The sequence below is a fragment of the Stegostoma tigrinum genome, chromosome 1 (genome assembly GCF_030684315.1).
Source record: "Stegostoma tigrinum isolate sSteTig4 chromosome 1, sSteTig4.hap1, whole genome shotgun sequence".
Lineage (NCBI taxonomy): Eukaryota > Metazoa > Chordata > Chondrichthyes > Orectolobiformes > Stegostomatidae > Stegostoma > Stegostoma tigrinum.
The window spans coordinates 77,179,114-77,194,487 of record NC_081354.1 but is presented as its reverse complement, the minus strand read 5'-3'; the positions used below and the strand labels follow the sequence as shown (position 1 = coordinate 77,194,487).

Here is a 15,374-nt window from a genome sequence, read left to right as displayed (position 1 = left end):
TGTTTCCAACCATTTAATACCCAAGCGTCGCTTTTCTTTCCTTTCTCGTCCTTCTTCGTGAACATTAAAACCAGATCAGGAGATCGCTGGATAAGGATATATTTATGAAAGGAAAAGAGAACATTAAAAATACATTGAAAATGAACATACTTCTTCTTATCCTTGTCCTTCTTGGTGGTCTGGGAAGCTTGCTGAGCCTGTGATTGGAGCAGCTGAGTCGCTGCTTTCCTCTTGTTGAATGCATTCATTTCTTCCTCTAGATCTTTCTTCTTATCTTCAAGTTTCTTCTTCTCATCTTGATGGGTCTTCTTCAGGTGATCAAACTTTTCGTGAAGCTGAGAACACACAACACACCACTCAGTTCCAACTCAAGTCTACTTCACTCATCCAACCAAGCAAATGAACATATGTGACAATGCAAAAATCGCCCTCATCTCAAGTCTGGAGTTGTAAAAAGTTGGTAGTTATTAGGTTTACCTCTTTTTCAAAAAAAAATCAGGTTTTTCTTCCTTGGCTCCTGAAAGAGGCATTTCATGATATAGCATGAACCCACAGGTGATGAGCACTTCTCATCCAAGGAGACCTTCTCTGCCTGTAAACTAGGCAGTTAACTGCCTGTATCTGAAAAAACCTCGGTGGATGAGGCATCACATTTGAAGGATATCTTGTTGCCACAGCAATTACTATCAGATATAGGATAACTTTCAGACACAGGAACGTCATAATCTCACTGCCTCCTAACTTTTGGAAAAATGCATATGTTTTGAAACCAGTTTCAGTAACAGTAGCCATAGAACTACTATTGATTGTTGTAAAAATATATTGTTGTAAAAATATTTTGATGACCTCTACACCATTACGGAAGATTAACCAGAAACTTAATTAGACTAGTCATATAAAAATGCTGTAGCTGTAAGCTCTCCTCCTGATTCCCAAATTCTGTCCACAAGCACACATCAGGAGTGTGACTGAATACTCTTCACTTACCTGGATGGGTGCAGCTCCAACATCACTCAAGAAACTCAACACCATTCAGGACAAAGCAGCGCACCCGAGAGGCTGTCAACCTTCAAATTCCTAACAACCTGTCTCAGCCAGATAAATTACAACAACCTCTCAAGCGACATGGCCCAAGTACAGAGTAATAAATCATCCCGTCTCCCTAAGGGACAATATTTTGTCTTCAGATACCTGGTCACTCACAGAAATGTGTGATTGGATAACTCTCACAAACCTACTGAGAAACATTTTATTCTTTGCCTTCCTCTCCGTCATTCCCATTCCATTCCCTGTACTCTTCCCAGTCTTCCCTATCCATTCTCTTCTCCTGTCCCACTTCATCCTCTGCCTGAGTCCTCCTCTCCCCATCTTCCTCTCCCCCACGCCCCAGTTCAATACATAATCATTCCTTTTGCCCCTCGGCCCTTTACAGTGTCCTTGATTGCAATCCCTTGGGTTTAATACTACAAAGATCAACTCATTTCTAATGACATTCATAACATGAAGAAAACATTGCCTTGCTTTTCAACCAGTTCCTCACATTAACTGTTGCTAAGTGCCCCTCTTTCAGACAAAGTCCTGCAGATTGGAGCTGTACCACAGGAATATGGACGATCTAATATCATTGGGGAGAATTAAAGTTGAGAGAAGAGCGGCAGTGTACAGGCTGACTGACTGAAATTTCACACTTTGCCTCAGTGTCAATTTCCCAATGTACGAGATGAAGGTGAAAGTCAGCAATGTGTTGGGGCTTGCATTCTTAAATTCCCCAGCGCAAGGAAGGAGAATGGGACAATGGCAGCTCACATGGAATCTCAGAAACAGCAAGGATTGCTCAGCTTTCAGGAGGGTGATATGGAGTGGGGTCAGGGGTTTGGAGGAGTATAAGTGGGATCCAGGTGATGAGTGAAGTGGGAAAGGTCTGTATCCTGCTACATAGGTATAGCAAGTCTGGACAAGGGAAAATATTAGTGGCCTGAAGAGAGGATTGTCTGTACAAGGATGATGACAGTACTAGCCAAATGAGTGTTCATTTCAGGCTGGCAAAACCTTAATAGTGCCTTGACCTCTGACCTACAACATTTCAATGATGCCTGTCAAGAAGGCAAAGAACACTGTCTACATTCAATGCACAGAAAGGAGGGCCAGCTGATCCTGTAAGATCAGCCTTGTCCCCACTGAGAGGTAAGTAAAACATTGGACACAAGCATGAACATTCAGTAAAGAATGAATAAAAATAAAACACATTTTTGTTTCTTCCATAGAAAAGTCCTCAACTCCTCATAACCATTAAGGTGTGTGTCAGCTAGGTGGTGTGCAAGTACATTGACTTCTCAGATTAAGCTGTGCACAACAGATAACGACACACGTTAATAAAATAAAAAATAATGTAATGTGAAATATTTAAGTGAAATTTACATGTACAAAAATCACTGTGCCACTTATGTGTTCTCAAATCTTATGTTAATGGTAATGGAGTTAGAATCAGAATCCCTACAGTGTCGAAGCAGACCACTCAGCCCAATGAGTCTGCACTGACCCGCCAAACAGCATCCAACCCAGACCCACTCCCCTGCCCTATCCCCGTAGCCCTGTATTTCCCATGGCTAATCCACCCAACCTGCACATCCCTGGACACTATAGGCAATTTAGCATGGCCAACCCATCTAATCTGCACTACTTTGGACTTTGGGATGAAACACTAACACCTGGACAAAACCCATGCAGACAGAGGGAGAATGTGCAAACTTCACACAGGCAGGTGCCTAAAGGTGGAACTGAACCCAGATCCCTTGTGCTGTGAGGCAGCTGTGCTAACCACTGTGCCATTGTGCTGTCCCCAAAATTGGCAGAAGTCATGATCCCTCTGGAACTCCATTAATTACAGGATACCAACCTGAAAATGACACCCTTATCCCAACCCTCTGTATTCTATTAGTTAGCCAATCCTCTATCCATTCTACTGTGCCACCACTGACACCATGGGCTGTTTTCTCAATAATGTGACTTACATGCAATACCTTTCTAAGTGCCTTTTGGAAATCCAAAATACATTAAATTTACTGGTTCCCCCATATCTATCTTGCTTGGTATTTCCTCAAAAGCATTCAAATAAATTCATCAAGTATGATTTTCTCCTAATGTAGAATCTGCTTGATTATATGTATTTCTGAATGTTCTGCTATTATATTCTTTAGGTTAGAGTTTAACGTTTTCCCAACTTCTTTTCTGCATAAGGGTGTTGTATTGGCAGTTTTCCTATTCTTTAAAACTTTTCCAGAATCTAGGAATTCTTTAAAGATTACTACCAGTGATCCACTATCTACTTTAAATTCCTAGGATGCAACCCGTCCGGTCCGGGGTACTTAATAGCCTTTAGTTCCATGATTTCCTTTATCTTCTTTACAGGTGATAGCTGTTGTATTTATTTTCTCCCCCAATGATTATTTGGTACTTTTGGTATTGTCAACTGTGAAGATTGCTACAACTCTTCAGCCATTTCCCAAATAACTTATTATTTTGCAGCATCGTTCTCCAAGGGCCTACGTTCACTTCAGTATCACTCTTCTTTCTTACATATTTAAAGAAGCCGTTACTATCTGTTTTTATATTATTTGCTAGTTTACCTGTTCAGTTTATTTTCTCCCGGTTTTATTTTTTGGTTATCTTTAGCTGGGCTTTTAAAACTTTCCTAATCCTCTTGTTCACAACTATTTTTTGCCACTTCACTTGTTTTTTGCTTTCTTAATTTCTTTGGTTAGCTATGGTTGGTTTATCCCCTCTCTGGAATGTAAACTTTGATGTGATTTGTGAACTATTTTATGTCTGCCATTGTTTCTTAATTGTCTTTTTTGTTAAGCTCCTTCCTAAGTTCACTCCAGCCAACTCTGCAACTATGTAATTATTTTTATTTAAGTTTAGCTCATTTGTTTCCTACTCACATTTCTCACATTCAAACTAACTGGCAAATTCGCCCGAGGAGATCTTTCACTGTGACATAATTTATTAAATTTGCTGCATTACACAATCAAATCCAAAACAGCCTGATCCCTGGGTGGATTCACAACATATAGTTCTAGGAAATACCCAAATACACTCGATAAATTCTTCTCTGGCTATCTCTGCCAAATTGATTTTCCTAATCTACCAGAAGATCAAAATCACCCATGATTAGCGTATTGCCTTTTCACTTATCCTCATTAACTCCTGATTTAATCTCTGTTTTATAAAGCAGCTGTTTTACGTGAGGGGTGGTAGTGCTGTAGACTACTATGTGTCTTCTTCCCCTTACTGATTACCTCCACGCAAATGGATTCTACCTCATTCAATCCAAGATCAATTCTTGCCCTGATTCTCATTCCATCTTGTACTAACAAAGCTACCTACCCTTCCATTCCCTACCCTCTTGAAAAATGGCATACCTCTGAATATTTAGTTCCAAGCTTTGATCTCCTTATAACCATTTCTTTGTAATGACTATAAGATCATATCCATTAACCTCTACCGTGCCATTAGTTGATTTATTTAGTTCCAAATATCTTGTGCATTTGAATAAAAAGAGCCAACAATCTTGCCTTTTTACCTCCATTGACCATTTACTGCCATTTCAAAATGCTTCTTCACTCTATCCCGTATTGTCCCACCCTGCCTATCATTATCCAATATTTACCCTACCACACTAACATATCCTTTTGCTTTGCAAGCCCTTGTATCCCTTCTTCGGAACACCAGCCCCCGTCCATATCCCAATTAGTCTAAAACCCCCTCTACAGCTCAGTTATCTGATTCATCAGGAAACCGGTCCCAATACGGTTCAAGTGAAGCGCATCTAATCTGACCAGACATCCTCTATTTGAGGACTAGTGTCAGTGCCCCACACGCTGAAACCCATTCCACGCCCACTGCAATCTTATGAGCCACAGTTAATGCCTTGACTTTATTTCCTCTATGTCAGTTTGTCCATGGCTCAGGTAGTAAAACTAAGGTCTTTACCTTGGAAGTTCTGCATTCTAATTTAGTTCCTAACTGTTCAAAAATCTTTCAGCAGAACATTCTTTCCAGTTCTATCAATGTCATTAGTACCAACATGGAGGACCATAACCGGGTCCCTCCTCTTCCGCTTCAAGTTTATCCCCAGCGAACATTAAGCTGGGGAGTTTGGATTATTAATTCAGTGACATTACCGCTACACCACTCGAGAGAAACTTATGCGACACACTAAATTGGAACCGACATTGTGCACCCAAAATAACAATCTGAATAACCCAAAACAGGCTGGAATTTTGGCAGTGATGGGGCTCAAACTCATTGAAACAATAACATGAATCCAGCACCCTGCCTTGATGCCCCATTTTAATTGTCTATTTCCTCGCATGAATACAAAAGAAAGAGAAAGGAAGCGGATCATATTTTAGGTTACATCATTGGAATTGCATATCAGTGATAAATTCCTCCCAAAATGTTTAATTCAGTGGAAGTGGAATTCTACCTCTTTTTCAGCTTCTTTCAGCTCAGATTCCTTCTCTTTCACTCTCATGACGAACATCTGTCTCATGTCTTCTTCTTTTTTCTGCAGCTCAGTCAAAAATTCATTTCTTTTTGCTTCATAGGTCTCCTGCAAGCTAAGGCAATAGAACAAATAAAACACAAGGGCCAAACTGTACTTCTGTCTAAACATTCCCTAAAATACAAACATGTGTTTTCCCAGAAAAGGAACATGATTTCTCTTGGGCTCTGTCCCATACTGAGGGGTTAAAATATAGCTTTTATCCATTATAAATATAAACAGCCATTGCCACCAAATGTAATGATAAATGCAACAATTTTCAAATTAAATTGAAATATTGTACTCTAATTGATACAAAAATAACCAAGTGTATTTCTAAATAGCTACAGCATAAAATATTATACATTATATTCAATGGATGGAAATAAGGCACACTGGAGACTTGAGCTCTCTGATTTCCATTTGTTCTGCTCATTTTGCATTAGCCAATCAAACCCAGGCATAAAATTAATCCAATTCAATTAAACTCATATTTGAAATGTATTTACTGTCTTTTGTAACTCTACATTCCACATCGGTTCACAAGTCATGGAAATATTTTACAATTACAACCCAAGTTTAAATAAACAATGTGATTGGAGAGGGTACCACTGTTGAATACGATCCTTATTTGTCTAATGCCCAAACTCATATGTAATAAAAGACAAGCATTAATAAATATGATCAGAATAACAAATCAATTTCTCCCTCTCTAGTTCAGGGTCTCTGAAGAAGTCACTACACAGCCCCCAAATTTGACTTCAATGAATGAAGATTGGATGTGCATTCAACCGGGGCCTCCCTACTCTATAAACTTGATATTAAACCATCGTAAAACCACAGAGACAGATATGGCAGATGTCTCAAATTTTAAAATTCATCATAATAAACCAGGGGCTGACAGGACATTAAAAAAACGAACTTTTATTCCACTAGTTTTCAATAAATCAACACTATACAATACATTTTGATTTTAAATAGGAAAAATATCAATGCTTTGCTCAAAATGTAAACAGCATCATCCTTGCTGAAGGATCAAATGCCAAAAACTTTAAAATCCATTCTGTACCTGAATGGTTTGCTGTCTGGATCCGTGTCTTTAAATCCCATTTCCTCCAGTTTACAGCGTCTGTACAGTTCATAATGACGTGCATGTGTTTGCTCCCTCAGATCTTCCATATTTACACGAATTAACATTTCGCGGAGCTTTACAAAGTCACAGTGGCTTTCATTCTCCACTATAAAGTCATTCATTTCCCCATGAAAGGAAAAAAGGGAAAACATTTTTTCTTGTCATTTACTGCATTCTTTCAACAAAACCTGAAGTATAAAAAATTTCAAAGTTCTTTAACATTTCCACAAATCAGTGATGACTAACTGAGGGACACTTTCCTTCTACACTTGTACCATGTCAATAGCTTTAAAAGTACTTGACCACTGCAGTCCAAGAAGAGAGCAGTGCTGGCAAGTGGAGCATTGCAGCATTTTAAAAACTTGCACATTAATTTAAAAATTGTGTTTATGTGCAACTGATGGCACCTGTTTTAAAATGACATGAAGTAGTGCAACCATTGGCATCAAGGGTGCTAATTTTCCCCAACATATTTGCTATAGTCCACAAAATAATCATGTATCATGAAAACTATTTCCATAAACATCATGCCCAGACATACCATTTCTCTTCCTATTTCATTTATAGGAAGTTTTTTTTAAAAGCATGGAGGTTTAACTGTTATAATTTATCCTGAAAGGAATTAACGATTTTTACGACCACCATGCATCTTTTTCAGAAAGAAGTATTTCAAATCTAGTTTCAGGTGCTGAAAAGCAATGTAGGCTTGATTCACCAATACAATGATGCAAAATTACCAGAATCTAAAGTTTTTCTTTTGGACATAAATCATCATCCACTCTATAGAATCATTATACTAACAAGTTCAATTTTATAGTCCTGTGTAGTACAGTACTATAACCTGGTTCAGTGTTACTTGATTCAGTACTATCATCCCGTTCAGTATGAACACTGGAGAACATGCAAAAAGTGAATTATATAACGTTTTCCAGACCTGACATGTTCTGCTTACGTAAAATTAATGTTAAGCATAGGTTTAACTGTTGTGTACATGGTACACTACATACGGTTTCAGATTACCGTTTTACCTCAAATCTGCCAGTTGCAGGCATTGAGGAATGTAGATGTGTTTTGACTAATAGCTTACATCAGTAAAAAAAAGGATTTATCAAAAACTATGAAATAAAAACATCTTTATCAAAAAAAGGGAATTAAAGGTTTACTGGAATGGATAAAAGCTCTATCCTTAAGAGATTTTTTGAAATTATCTCCATGATATGCATAATGTACTCGTGGGGAACCCAAATCCCAGCTTGGTAAGTACTTTTATCGGCCTTGTCAGGTCAATGTCTGAATTAAGCAGCAATATGGGAAGACTATTGTGATCCAATTGGCATAATTCAGTGGTATTACAGCAACGAATACCTACCATTGTATCCACCAGAATTATTTTTAGTTTGAAAAATAGCAAAACAAACTAACCCATTTTAAAAGTACAATGAATTGATTATGTCTGTTAAAGTGCAGTGCATTGAATACCAATTGTTTAGCAAAATTCAAAAGATAGATGGAAAGTGCTTTGTTTCAATCAATTGTCACAAAGAAATTGCTTGGAAATCTCACAATTGTTCTTTCAACCATTAAACACATGAAATATGGTAAGGACAGATCCAAAAAAAATGCGTCCTCCTCAAACATACCCTGTACAACTCCCCAGGGATACTGCCGAGCTTTCGCCATTTTATTACCAATCTTTATTTCTTCAGTGCTGCCAACAACTGCAAATGGAAGATGACCCTGGAGACAAAAAAAAAGAAATGTGCTCTTCCTGTATTAGTCACCAGAGTGAAACTGTAACGGTGCACTCTACCAGAATCTCCATTGTAAGGTCAATACTTTCTTTGACATGGAGCACGTTTTTTAATTTGAACAATCAGCACTGAAAATATATAATCTATAAAAAGGACAAAATTTTACTACAATGCCTAATTTTGAAATATAAAATGCATCAATTTTAAAATGCAATATTCAAGGATACTTGAGTACTGTAAACAGAAAACATTTATTTCTTTAAGCAAAGGTAGTGAAGTTCAAAATATTAGTGCTTGTCCCAAAGGACTCCCTGCTTCTGAAATTAGAATGCCAAAATGGTATTACAACCCTGAAACCGAATACATTTATTATAATAAGATTTCATGATTGTTTAAAAAAAGCAGTGCATTAACATGCACCCAAGCATACTGCATTACAAATTAGATATCCAAAAAGTGTAAACTTACAAAGTAAATGAAATATCAAAAAAGAAAATATAGTCCCTGCCACAAGTAATTACAACTTACATTCATTGTTGAATTGATCTCAGCAACAGTTTCATCATCTGTTGGGAACTGGTAAATCTGCACACCATTACTGACTAATTCACTCATGATTTTGATCTTGAATTTATGTAATTCGCTCTTGGAGATTGTGTCTGCTTTAGCAATTATAGGGATTATATTCACCTGCAAAAATAAAAATACATCAGTTCTTGTATGCCTTGTTTGGTCAAAGGCCACATCCCGAGTTCTGTAGGCTAAAAAATTGGAACAGCATAAAAAGAGATGCAGTTCTGATCGACATTAATGACAATAAACTGACCAAGGATGTCACTTACAGCTCATTTGCATAAACTCATGCGCGTTATCGGTACATTACAATGCTGCAAGTATTTGTCTCAAAGATAGAAAAAGAAAAATTTTGCTCTAAAGGAATCAAGAGAAATGAGGAACAATTTGGTAAGTGGAATTGAAGTAGATCAACTATAATCATATTAAATGGTGTCACAGGCCAAAATGGCCTTATTGTCCTCTCATTGTTATTTTATGATGCTTTGAGGGCCCTCAGCTCATTGTCCAGCACCAATTCCCTTCCATTTCAGCAATTTTATTGCTGCAATGAAAGAGCAAGCTTTGTGCCTGTATGTCAACTGCAAACACACATGGAAAACATTAAGTTTAATTTAATCAGGTCAGAGATTGTAGACAGAGAAGTTAGTTAGCTATGATCACCTAATTCTACATTAAGGTGTCAGGAATCATTTTACTCCAAGGCAGTTTATGAAAGGATTTAATGTGAGAAGGAGAAACAAGAAACACATCAAATATTTTTGATTGATGCAGGACAATAAAACACATATAAAGATAGAACAATGTACATCAAGTGTGCCTACAACTTAATTGTAGATTACATTCTTAATGCTTTCATCTTTTCAACTATCATTTAAGTACAATTTCTAAACCAAATACAAGGTATGTTTGGAGTTCACTCTCAAGCCAGAGGCTGCATCATGATTTCTAAAGAAAATGGTGTCTATATACTCAAAAAAAATAAAGTCTAACTTATAGAAGAGGAAATTCATTACTAAATTAAGCAGCATCAGGTAGTGGGCCCATATGTTGCTGAGTTTAGGAGAATGAGAAGTGTTCTACTTTAAATGTATTATTGTTAAATAAACAGGGCAGATGCTGGGGGTGTTTACCCCTGGCTGAAGAACTGGGGAATATAATCTCAGCATAGGTCATTTAAGACACAGGGGAAAATAAGTGTTTTCACTTAGGGGTGGCATGATGACTCAATGGTTAGCGCTGCAGCCTCACAACATAAGGCACCTGTGTTCAGTTACGCTCAGGTAACTGCCTATGTAGAGTTTGCACTTTCTCCCCATGTCTGCATGTATTTCCTCTGGGTGTTCTGGTTTCCTCCCACAGTTCAAAGATGTGCTGGTTAGATGGATTAGCCATGCTAAATTGCCTATGGTGTCAGAGGATGTGCAGGCTAGGTGGATTAGCCATCGAACATGCAGGGTCCCAGGGACAGAGTAGAGGGGTGAGTTGCTCATCACAGGAGTCAGTGTGGGCTCGATGGACGAATGACCTGCTCCATACTGTAGGGATCCTATGATTCTATATACAGAATTGAGAGCATTTGGAATTATTCATCCCCAAGGTTGTGTTATTTCATCGATTGAATAATATAGTTGGACAACAAAAGGAAATCAATGAAGTGATACATGATAAGCCAAGAAATTAAAGTTGCATTTAAAGTTCAATCATACTTGTTATAAATGCTGCAGTAGATTCTCAATAGGCCACACAGTCTACTCTTGCTTATACGCTTATACTTGAATACAAGGCTGGAGTAATGAATTGTTAACATTGTGCAAGTTGAAAAATTCTTTTCAATTTTCAGAAGTTATTCCTGGTTCCATTATCTTTTCCTTTCTATTTCAAAATATATCACTCTACCTGATTAGATACTTGTGCTAAACATTGTCAAAAACAAGTGAGACTTATTTGGATTCGCAGATGTCAATTTCAGAGATAAACGTCAACTGTATCATTGGTGAACAAAATTCAGAAAATAATCAACTGACTAGAAACAAAGGAGGAAACATATAGAAGTATTTACTTTTGTACGTGTATTAAGTAACAGCTGATGTAAAAATCTGAGGTTATGAAATGAAATTGTTAGTAAAGGTGCCAGGATATCAGAGCTCTTCAAACTGGTGTTGCAGTACTTGGCATAAGGGAATAGAAACATAATGTAACCTGGATCATGAAGTGGAAAAGACTTCAACGACAATTTTAGTTTTGCAGAGGCAGACAGAGTATATATTTCCACCATTTCTCATGATGTTTATAAGTGTGTGTAGTCAGCAAAGATTGTGAATTTAAAGATGGGATCCCAGCTATTTGGTTCACATTTTTAATGAAAATCCAGGAAACAATCCTTTATTCGTTTGTTCAAAATGATGTACTAAACAATGATCTCACTTTTTAAAAAAAATTCTACTTCCTTTTAAGTAGCTGTAACAGTAAAAACAGTGTCTGCATCCTTTCAACAACACTGAAAGGAATGAAGAGGAAGCATGCCACAGGAAATAAAAACAGTATGAGATTTGCAACAGGAAATGAATTATCCCAACACATTGAGCTAACTTCTTTAAACAAGCTGATTTGAATTTATAGATCTAGAAAACAACTCTATATAATAAATGGAAACTTAAAGACCGTTCATCTTGTGATAATCCTGTAAGCACAGGTTAACCAGAAAGCTAACTTGTAGATGTTTTTCTACTCAGGAAATTATGTGCAGTTTATTGCATCTTAAAATTTATTTTCAATCTTCATCAAAACAAACCGAATAACAGCATCTTCTGGAAACAAAAATGGAAAAGAGGAACAAGAAGGACTTTAAAAAGGAGAAGTAAGGATAATTACCCTTGACAAAGCACTAGTGACTTGCCCGAGTGTGGCATCAAGGAGCTCAGCAAACCTGGAGTTAATGGAAATCAGGGGCAAAAGTCTCTGCTGGTTTGAGTCATACTTGGCAGCTAGAATGATGGAGGTGAATCATCCCAGTAGGAGTTTCTCAGAGTATAGAATTTAAAATCTATTCCACACATCTGGAACACACCTCTTTTAGCTCTGAAGTAGGGACACTTCCACGGTGCTACAAGAGCACAGGTTTCTGCAGGACAATGTTCTAGGTCCGACCATCTTCAGCTACTTCAATGAACTTCATCATAAGGTCAGAGTTGTGGATGTTTGCTGATGACTGCACAACGTTCACTACCGTTCACAACTCTGCAGACACTGAAACAATCCATGTATAAATGCAGCCAGACCTGGATAACTTTCAGCACTGGGCTAAATGGCAAGTAACATTCACCCCATACAAAAATCAAGCAATCAGCAACTTCAACGTAGAAGAATCCAACCATTGTCTCTTGACCATTGCTGAATTCCTCACGATGAACACTGTGAAGGCTTACCTTTGATCAGAAACAGAACTGGATCAACCATTAAAAAAACATGGCTACAAAACAGCAGTTCAGAAGCTGTGATCACCTCCTGACTGCCAAAGCCTACTTACAAGGCACAAGTCAGGATAATGACTGAAAACTCTCCGCTTAACTGGACAAATGCAGCTTCAACAAAGGTCACGAAGCTCAACAACAACCACTTCAAAGCAAATGCTTGATTGGCACTCCATCCAAAACTTTAAATACTCACTCCTTATACCAACAATGCACATAGTAACAAAGTGTACCATCTACAAGATGCACTGGCAACAAGTCACTAAAGGCTCCTCTAACAGCACTTTCCAAACTCCACCATCTAGAAAGACGGGAGCAACAGATACATTTGAACACCACCTGCAAGTTCTCTTTCAAGCCACACATCATCCATAATTAGAAATATATTACTGTTCATTTATTGTTGCTGTGTCAAAATCCTGGAACTCCCTTTTGAATAGCATTGTGAGATGTACCTACAGCACATGAACTGCAGAGATACAAGAGGCAGCACACCACCAACTTTTCCACAGCAAATTAGGAAGGGACAATAAATGCTGCCCCAGCACATTGTGAGAATTAATAAGCTAATATAGCAGTTGTACAAAATAAAAAACGAAAGAACTGTGGATGCTACGAATCAGGAACAAAAACAAAGTTGCTGGAAAAGCTCAGCAGGTCTGGCATCAACTGTGAAGGAAAAAACAGAGTTAATACTTCGGGTCCGATGACCTGGTTCTGAGGAAAAGATGGGAATTTAAACTAAATTGGTGTTCAATACTATTTAAAATGCACAAATAATTAAATATTATTTCAAAATTTTATTATCTTGTATTTAGTTTTTGGAACTGAGTTGAACACAGAAGGACTGAAAGATATATTCTGTATATGTATGAACGGGCACCAGACCAGAAACGTTAACTGTTTTTTCCCTTCACAAATTTTGCCAGATTGCTGAGCTTTTCCAGTAACTTTGTTTTTATATCAACTGTACCTCAAATCAAATAAAAAAGAACTCAGTGAGAATAGGCATGACTGAAAAGATTACTGAATGACTTTTGAAAACAGGGAAGGACATAGAAGTGTTTTGAGGAACATTACAGGTTAGGTGTGATTAACTTTGATCCAGAAGTACAGAAAAGATAATTTATAATTTATTTAAAATGGCTAGGGAACCTTTTAGAATCTGCATCAATCATAAAACAACAAACTGTAATTTGCTTAAGAAGAAATACTGGTCCATTGACCTGGCAACTTTTGAACTGAAAGAAATATAACAGGAAGGAAGTTGATAACCATATAGTCAGACATAGAGGGGAGCTATAAGCAGGGAGCTGGGATGCGAAATTAATCAGCACAATGCTTCTTAGGGTTCCTTGGCCTGTGTGTGGGCTAAAAACATGTAAAACCTAGAGGGCTGGGTGAATAGCTCGGTGATTAAAAAAAACTATGTTCTGGGAAAGCAACAAGTACAGGAGTGTAATTAGTTCTTCAGTTGAAAAGAAATCTGGATAGCCATGCCATTAGGTCAGATCATTGGTGACCCAAGACAGGCATCACTGTAGTGTATTTATGATGCCTAGAGCTATGTGAATATCCTCTGCATCGCCCCACAGCTCAAGATATCTGGAAAGTGCACCCAGAAGCAACCTATAGTGCCAAGAGTGGCTCTGTTGTTGCATGGAGTCAAGGAGGAAGAATGGAAAAGCAATATAGTGATAAGGTATTCCACAGCTGGAGGAGCAACATTGTATTTCTGTCGCCATAGAGAAAAATCCAAGTTTGTACACTGTCTTCCTGGAGCAAGGATGTAATTGAGTGGCTGCAGATCACCCTGAAGGGGAGGGTGAACAGCCAAATGTCATGTTCCATATCAATATCAATTACAGAACAGAAAAAGATACAACATCAGCAAGCTAGAAAGATTAGAAGCCAGGACCTTATTAGGCAGTAACCTCTGGAACATTCCGAGTGCCACATGCTAACGTGTAGAAACTGGCAGAGTAGATGAATGCTTGGCTGGAGACACTGTGCAAGAGAGAGGGTGTTCAAGTCCTGGGCACTGGAACAGGCTCTTGGTGAGGTACATAGACTGGTTTCACCTCACAGAGTCAGGACCACTGTCCAACTGCAGGCTCTTGTCAGGAAGATGTTAAACTAATTCGGTCAGAGTTTGGGGACCAGAATACAACAACAAGTAGGATAACAGCACAAAATGTATTAGGAGTAACAGCACTACAGTAAGAAATAGTTAGATGAGGTTGGAGTAAGGGAGTAAGGGGAACGTATTAATTACATGAATGTACAAAACACGTCATAAGGTTGGTGAGTTGCAGTTATGTGGGAATATAATGTTGCAGCAACAACTGAGACCTGACTCAAAAAAGAACTGGGTACTAAATATTCCTGCATACAAAGTATTTAGGGAAGACAGGCAAGGAAGGGAGAGAGGAGGGGTGGCAGTATTCATTTAGGATAATTTTACAGAGTAGAGGAGAGAAAATTTCTTACAGCGAATCAAGATAAGAATTCATTTAGTGTGGCTTAAGAAATAGTATAGGTACAATGTTACTCCTGGGTGTATTTTTTAGCCCACCAGTAAAAGAAAAAAGGTACACAGGACTAACTTGCAAGATGGTGGCAGAATTGAATGCACCTGTCAGAGCTCCTCTGCTCTGTCTCTTTGTTTTCCTCCTTTTTCCATTTTTCTCTTTCTTTTTCCTCCCTTCTGTTTTCTTCTTCTTTCCCCTCAGCAGTGGAGCCAACAGCAGCTCCGAAGAAGAAAGCCCTTAAACCCCAGAACACGCAGGTAATGAGCCCTGGAGCAGTACATGGGCTGTAAGCCACAGAGCAGTGCAGCAAGCAGCGCAGCAAACTGCTCTGCAGTAGCATGTGGGGAAACAGCCCCAGAGCACTGTGCA

The 15,374-nt window shown here is 38.2% G+C and overlaps 1 protein-coding gene across 6 annotated transcripts in view; it reads right to left on the bottom strand.

The window, feature by feature from the left end:
- LOC125453416 (septin-11) overlaps window positions 1–15,374 on the bottom strand; it is an 80,800-nt gene that overhangs the window by 16,846 nt on the left and 48,580 nt on the right. For all 6 annotated transcript variants that reach the window (XR_009445816.1, XR_007247762.2, XM_059646443.1 and 3 more), the window contains exons 7-11: window positions 8,957–9,118; window positions 8,318–8,414; window positions 6,615–6,783; window positions 5,489–5,621; window positions 151–335 (exon numbers count right to left, since the gene is read on the bottom strand). Coding sequence is in view for 4 of the 6 variants with exons in the window: in XM_059646443.1 (XP_059502426.1) it covers window positions 151–335; window positions 5,489–5,621; window positions 6,615–6,783; window positions 8,318–8,414; window positions 8,957–9,118 (746 nt within the window). In the remaining 2 variants the exon portion in view is untranslated. The remainder of the gene's footprint in view (window positions 1–150; window positions 336–5,488; window positions 5,622–6,614; window positions 6,784–8,317; window positions 8,415–8,956; window positions 9,119–15,374) is intronic.